At 47.3% G+C, this 7,718-nt stretch overlaps 1 protein-coding gene across 2 annotated transcripts in view; it reads left to right on the forward strand.

Moving 5' to 3' along the window:
* Positions 1-2,586: 2,586 nt before the first annotated feature.
* The window catches only part of LOC131891012 (F-actin-monooxygenase MICAL3-like), a 19,471-nt gene continuing 14,339 nt past the window's right edge, over positions 2,587-7,718 (forward strand). Inside the window, exons 1-2 of one of the 2 annotated variants that reach the window (XM_059240488.1) lie at positions 2,587-2,753; positions 3,498-4,474. In XM_059240488.1, coding sequence (XP_059096471.1) covers positions 3,533-4,474 — 942 coding nt within the window. In that variant the 5' untranslated portion in view covers positions 2,587-2,753; positions 3,498-3,532. The remainder of the gene's footprint in view (positions 2,754-3,497; positions 4,475-7,718) is intronic. The other variant, XM_059240489.1, reaches the window with a different exon arrangement.

Genomic DNA, 7,718 nt, shown 5'->3' on the forward strand with positions numbered 1-7,718 from the left:
CTGGGTCTGACTCGCACAATGGAAATGGGCCAATACTAACCACCCCGGCAGGGAGCGACTAGCTTTGGGCTCCAACCAAGAGTGGGCAGTTCGGTAATCAGGTCTTCGGGCTCAGGGAATTCTGCCTTCAACGCCTTCAACGCCTTCAACGCCTTCAACGCCTTCAACCCCAGGCCCGTTTGTTTATTATGGTCAAAATCAATGTCAGCCATGAGAAAATCTTCGGGTGGGTATCATCGGCTTAATACACCTTGGGCCCCGAATAGCCATTCACAAGCAGGCATAAGATTCTACGGGATGAGCTTAGGTCATTGAGGACGAGTGGGTCGGGCATTTTCTTTTCAATTTTAAGTCAGGGCCAGCCGCCATGCGAAATAACCCCGCGGGCTAATTTGATTCTCCAGTACATTTGGGTGAGATCGAAAAACTGGGCCTGGTATCCAATGTGGGCTGGTTCATTGGCCAATCATGATGGCATGCGTCAGGCCCACTCAGAACCTCACATGGCTTCTTGACTGATCGGCCTAATAAGCTAATGTATTCCAATTAATCGTATCATTAGGGCTTGTCTAGACAATGCGTTCAGGAACAACTGACGTTATTCCAAAAATCAAAGACAACATGCCCAGTCAAAACCCCACTGTGCATGTATTGTATTTTGACATTTATTTCATTTTGCTTGCTGGTCTAAGCAAATAACATTGTGATATTGAGCCAATTTGATAGTGCGTTTACCGAATCATACCAAACATGTTCATTTTGTTCGGTTGTGTAACACAACTCAATCAAAATCATTAGATCATTGAAAATTCAATGGGCGGATGCTGCGAGTTGACTGCGATGTTTGTCTTAGTTTTCCCTCCCCAAAATGCCCCAAATCAGGGTGCCGGACCACATTTTCCTTAAATTTCTTTCACTTGACTTGCTCTATGCATGCACCGGATCGACTCCTCGTCCCGATTTTACCCCAAGCCGCGGAATTTGTAAACTATTGAAAACCGTCTCAGGCCATGTGTGTAAAACCATTAACCGCTTTTTATCGTTTGGCTGAGGCCATGCGTTTCCAACGCTGCCTAGCCTAATCTGGCCAGACTGAGTGCGAAGGCCGTTCAGGCCAAGTTCAGGCCGCGCCTGGAAAATGTTTAGATAAAAAAGTTCCAAAAAAGGCAACTACGGGCTTTCCACTCAAGAGTGGCGACTGACCCTATCATTCCATCTACAAATAGTCCTCATATCGAACCTTTTTGGCATTCAAGCCGCAACATGAACTCCCATTGAGCATCAACATCTTATATCATGAGCTGGAATGACAAATTTAACCCTTTGAGGTCAATATTTAATAGCCAAAAAGCCAACTTAACCATCCTCGGAGAAGTTTTTAGCCGCCACCCTCGAACGACCCTGGTCGCTGGTCTGATTCAGTCTTTCACTCCTAGGCATGGAAGTCTCTTCAACTGAGTGGACGCCGCCTTGAGCCATCCTCGAGCGCGCCCGCAGTTTGTCACCGTGTTCAGGCACAGTGTCCTGCACACCTTAAAATGTGCCGACGTCGATGGAGCGGCGTTTTGGTCAGTGAGGCCAATTATGCTTTTTTGATGCCCAAAAACTTTGTCATTTGGCCATTATGGTACGTATTTCAATCCCTCAAGCTCATCAATCGCCTTTTTCTTCACATGGTATATTCATGATTTAGCAATATTGGGGAAATGCAGCATTCTTCAGCTGGCATTTCATAATTGTTAACAACGGTGATAGAAAAGCATTGACGCATTCAATGTTTGATCAGGGTTCAGTTAAAGTCTAAGCCAAAAAAAATTCAATGATTGTCTGTTGAAAGGAACTGGATCTTTTATGAAAGTGCTCGATAACAAAAGTTTCCTGATATTGGTGATATTTTTACTGTTTAGCATGCTTTGCGTAGCAGGTTCGAACCTGGGACTGAACTTCAGACTGTGTGATTGAAATAATGTCTGGGCTATACAGACTCAAACCTCACTATCCTGGCGCTTCATGACCCATTTAGTGCCATCCAGTAGCTGACCATCGCCATTAACCTTTGTTGATGGCCACCATTGACCCCATGAAGTAACCACCGAGATTCAATTCAACATTGTTGTTGCCGGTAACAAAATAATAGAGACAACCCATTTTAAGGATAGGGAATTTGGTTTGGCAAGACACAGAACTAGTGTGGTGCCATATAGCCCTCATATGACTACCCGAGCTTCATTTCAGTTCATTGTGTGCCCAAGCCCGATGGCCTTGTAGTCAAAGTAATCCATTTGATCGATGCCAGATGCAGGTGGCCATCCTCCACTCTCAAGACATAGTCGACCCTCTTTCACCCACCCTTCTGACTTGTCTGACCGATCTCATCCCGTCAAGCCTGACAAACCGGCGTCCTGGGGTCTTGGCCTGCTCGTCCTCGTTCTCGCTCTGGTTGAGCTCCTGCCCACGGCCTGGGTCTGACCCGTCTGACCCGTCCGCAGAGCATCGAGTCCAGTGCGTGGTGCGAGGTACCTTCAGGGAGTCCGTCAGTTGACTCAGTTCATCCTCGATTCTCGTGGTGAGCGCGAGTGTGGGACTGCTCTGTGAGTGAGTGAGTGTGTCTGTGTGTCCATGGGCCAACGAGCCCATCCGAAGTGAAGATTGAGGAGCGAGAGAAAGGGGGACCCCCAAGTTAGACACGCCCAGTCCGTCCGCCCGGCCCCTTGGTACGCCCCCACACGCCCCCACACGCCCCCACACGCCCAGTGAGTCTTGTTCCCACTATCCTCGTTCGTGCCTCCCTTATTATGAAAGCGTCATGCCATGATGTCATGGGGAAATGGAAAACTGAAGGTGGGAGGGTGGGTCCGTTGAGGGTCCGTTTCACCCGGATCCCGCGGGTGGCTGAGTATTACGCCAGTCCCGGTGGGCTCAGGCCAGCCAGGCCCAGAGTGAGAGGGGAAACGGAATCCATTCGATCCAATTTAGATGGCATTGGAAGGTGTGCACGTTCCTTGGGCAGTTAGTTCGACTCTCGAACCTTGTCCGGTTTGGACACTGCCTTTTCAAAGCAGGATTGAAGTGGGGTCAGGGGTTTTCGACTGGCATCTGGGTGAACTCCGTGAGTCAGTCATGCCATCCAGTGGCTTTTTGGCTACTCTGGCCAGGCCCAGGATGGAACCAATCAAGTCTACCTTGTTCTCAATGGCCGACCGACCGACCGACCGACCGATTGGGTGGGTAACCTGACCGCACAAAGACCATTCAATCCTGTTACGGCGATTAGCTCGCACATCTCAAGAACTAGCCAGTTGATAGCCCACACGCAGGAGCATTACGTTCATCCCGCCTGACCTCATTTTTTTGGCCTGGTTGTGTTTTTTGCTGGGATATTTCATCGATTCCCAGCCTCCACCTGTTCAGGCCAGACGAACTAGCTATTCCAATGCAGCCGTCGGAAGTCGGAACCCAGTCTTAATGCGCTTTCTTTCCGTTTTTTTTTGTTCCAGTGACACATTGGGGTTGAGTGCTCTTCCGCCATCCGATGGAGGTGGAGAGCGCCTTGGTTCCCGGCCTGAATGGGGCCCAGGCCGCCACCGGCGGGTTGTCGGGCACCAGCCTGGCCCGCGCTCAGAGCATGACGGTGGACCTGGCTTTGGCCAACGAGATCTTTGACCGTTTTTGCAACGCCACTACGCTCAAATTCAAGTGCTACCGATACCTCTGCGAGGTCCTCAGGGTCAAACCCGGCCCCCTGCCTTATTTCTATCCACGCTTAAAGTCCAAGCTCAAGTCGTGGAAAGCGCTCGCGCTTTGGACCAAGTTTGACAAGCGGACGTCGCACAAGGTGTACAAGGGCGGCAAAGCCTGCGCCGGTCAGCGCGTGCTGGTCATCGGCGCTGGCCCGTGTGGCTTGCGCACCGCCATCGAAGCCCAACTCTTGGGCGCCAAAGTGGTGGTCCTGGAAAAACGGGATCGATTCTCCAGGAATAATGTGCTCCATCTCTGGCCCTACAATATTGTGGATTTGCGGGGTTTGGGCGCCAAGAAGTTTTATGGAAAGTTCTGCGCCGGATCCATTGACCATATCAGTATCCGACAGTTGCAGTGCATCCTCTTGAAGGCCTGTCTCTTACTCGGTGTGGAAGTGTACGAGAGTGTCGGGTTTGAAGGCCTAGTGGAACCCACGGACAGCGAGACCGGGTGGAAGGCCCGAGTGTCGCCCGAAGACCACCCGCTCCGACATTACGAGTTCGACCTGTTGATTGGGGCGGATGGGAAACGAAATACGCTCACCGGTTTCAAGCGTAAAGAATTTCGCGGCAAATTGGCCATTGCCATCACAGTGAACTTTATCAACAAACGCACCGAAGCCGAGAGTCAGGTGGAAGAAATTAGCGGTGTGGCATTCATATTCAATCAAAAGTTCTTCAATGACCTCAACGAGGCCAAGGGGATCAGTTTGGAGAATATCGTTTACTACAAGGTAAGACTTGTGCAAGCCTCCCTTTGATATCGCCCCCTTTTCTCCGTCGCACAACCGATCCAGACTCCTAAAATGCCATCCGTATTTATTCAGAACACTTGTTTACCGGGGGGGGGGGCGGCTCTTGACTTACCGTATACACTACTTGACTGGCCATTGTGTAGCAGCTCTTGTCCCGTTTGAATGACGTAGATATTCTGTGCGGTTTCTACTACTGCCTGAACAACAGAGCCAAGGAAGTAAACAAAAGTGTCTCTCTTTTTGTCCATTGAGAGGAATGCTGGATGCGCTTTTTATCTGTTTCCCGACTCTTATCGTAAAAAAGCTAAGAGTAAGTTTGCCCTTCCATCGGCGAAAATCATGTTTTCTCGGTGCAATATTTCACTCGCCAATGCTAGAACGTGAAGTTTGGCATTTAAAATCTGGGCCGAATCGCCCCACATTGATCTATCTTATCGTGAAGACCCATGACTCATTCACATCTTCTTGAAAGAAAAGCGTTCATCTGATGTTGACCTTTTGTAGTGATCGCCAGACTTGTTTGACTTTGGCTTGTAAATTCATCGATTGATCCGGCCTGACCAATCAATACTCACACATGTTGTTGTCTCGTGTTTTTACATCGGCATTTATTGGGCCTCACAATGAATCGTCGGAATTCAGTCACTAGTCTAATCCTCTTACGAACTGGATGGCATTCCTCACAATGACTGAGCGTTCAAGGTCCTTGAATCGTTTTGACGTTCTCCCCAAAGGTTCTCTCGGGTGCCCGAGATCCAATAATTTAGGCAGGAGCTAATGCAACAAATGGAGAGAAAAAAAAAAAACGAAACAAAAAACACTTGCCTTGGAATGTTGATGAGAAACTTGATATTTAGACTGTTTTGAGTCGATCCAAAGGCTGCCAAGGACAAAAATTACTGGCCGCGAAAGAAGGTCCAATCAGTCAGCTAATACTACCTACGGGCTCCCAATCCATCCTTGAACATCTTGTCATTGAATCTGAACGAAAGGGTGCAAGTCTTAAGCTCGTGTGTTTATGCTAATGAGATGATCATGTGTGTAACACCAACCAAAGGGAAAAGTGCGCCTGTGAAACTTCACTTCATTCAAATTTCTTTGAGAACTTGAAGAACAGAACCTCAACGAGCCCAAATGAAAAGTAAACAGCTTCTAAAAACATAACAACCCCGTGCAGGTCTTCTACTGACAACAGCCGCATCGAGCAAAGGAACTGCCTCATTTGCGGTTGATCGGTCGTTTCACGAAGCGGGGAAATCTGGCTGACTGACTGACTGACTGACTGACTGACTCCCTTAACGAATGCACCTTCACATGCATTAGACGCCAACGAATTTGTCTTGTAGATACTGCATTAGATGGACCATGGACCTCTGTCTCTCTTCTTTTCTTTTACCTTGGCACAGACACACACACACTCACACATTTGAGAGAGAGATAAAGAGAGAGAGAGAGAGAGAGCCTTCTTTGTTGCACTGTACTTGAATGTGCGCTCACAGTTGTGTTTGCTTTGGCCTAGTTTGTTGGCTGAATCCTATGAGAAAAACGCCAGGACTATTTCTGGCCGGTATTTTCCCTTTTTTGTGGCCCCGGGTTTGGAATTATTCTTCATCGTTATTGTCCAACCAGTCAAGCAGTGATCAATGGTTTTACCTAAAACCAGACTGTAGCTGGATTATCTTCCTGACTTGGGATCATTGATGCGCCGCTGCTCTTTGTAGGAGGAAGAAACCTTTGGAAGTGGCCACTTTGGCAGCCGCGTTTTCCTGGTTTGGATGGCCAGGAAATATGACCCCTTGAAAAATCATTACCACCAACCTTTCAAAGAGAAATTGCTTCAAGAGTGAGGTTCTATTCTGGAGGTGCACTTTCATATTTTGTGTCATCCAACTTGAACAAATATGTATTGGTTTTCCTGCCAATGCCGCCAATTTTGACATTCTTATCGTAGTTAATTGCAGGTTAATACCATCTCGAATGGACAAAAGTAATAGCCAGCAGGAGCAGAAAATCATTAGGAAACAAAGTGATCCACAAATGATGGCCTATCAGAGAAACAGAGAGGAGACATGAAGCGAGTCAGCCGTTGTTATTTTTGAGGGCCAGCTCGTGAATAATCATTTTATGGGGCAACTCCTGGTTGGCCTTGATCGCCATCGAAGAGACGAGCGTATTCGTAACGGAAATTATCCCAATCCAACGAACTTTCAAGGAAAGTGGGCGACCATTGGGTGCCTGGCTGACTGACTGACTTACTAACTGACTGGCCCATCAATCAGAAGAATTCCGAGTACCCACCGTTCGAAAAAAAGAATAAGAAGAATCGTTCAGTGAGAACATCTATGTATGAACTTCTCAGGACGGATTAGATTCCACTTCAGTTAACTAAATGAGGTTATTGAGAAGAATTGGAGGATGTTACTTTGCGGACGTGTTTAGCTATATTATTCCTTGCCTGAATTAACAAGAGATGGGTCTGTGAGTGACACACGTGAGCTGTAATGCTAAAAAATAAGAAAGGTTAGAACATATTGATGACAATGTTTGAGAACCAAACAATACTATTTACACCCAATGACAATGATGAGTTGAAACAGACATGCATTTCTACTAAATGTTTGAGGTATCTCCAATATGAAGTGAAAGATGGTTGTAACCATTGGTTCAAGGACCAAGTCGTGGGCCAAGATTGATGGAAAATTCCGCTGAAAGAGGGCCTAGATCCAAGGATTACATTGCTCATGTGGGTCGGGATGATACTATTTACCAAATATGGAGCCAGAAGCACCCTCATTTGCCGTTGGTGTTGGCCTGTCCAAAAGTTGAGAAGTTGTGTACATATTTGGAGGCAGCTTCTCAATCCTAGAATTCTCAACCCTAATGTGAAAATCTATTCGCTATGAATTTGATAACACGACCATGTTACCACAGCTGATGAGTTCGTCTTCCTTCTTCCATTTTCAAGAATGTCATTCAAAAGGAGAAATAGAAGCGGAGTAAATTGCGAGGCGCTAAGAATGCACATTTTTGGCCATCGTTGCCAAAAAATGCCGAGTGCTGAGGAATAAATGCATGGAGAGTGAGGATGAATCACAGGATCACTTACAAACACTCAAATTGATGTTCATTTCCCCGAAGCAGAACATGAATATCGGTGGCATGCATGTACTATTCGTATGCCAGTTTTTGAGAACTACAGGAGGGGCTCGAAGCGCGCCTCTCT

Source organism: Tigriopus californicus, chromosome 11 (assembly GCF_007210705.1).
Source record: "Tigriopus californicus strain San Diego chromosome 11, Tcal_SD_v2.1, whole genome shotgun sequence".
Lineage (NCBI taxonomy): Eukaryota > Metazoa > Arthropoda > Copepoda > Harpacticoida > Harpacticidae > Tigriopus > Tigriopus californicus.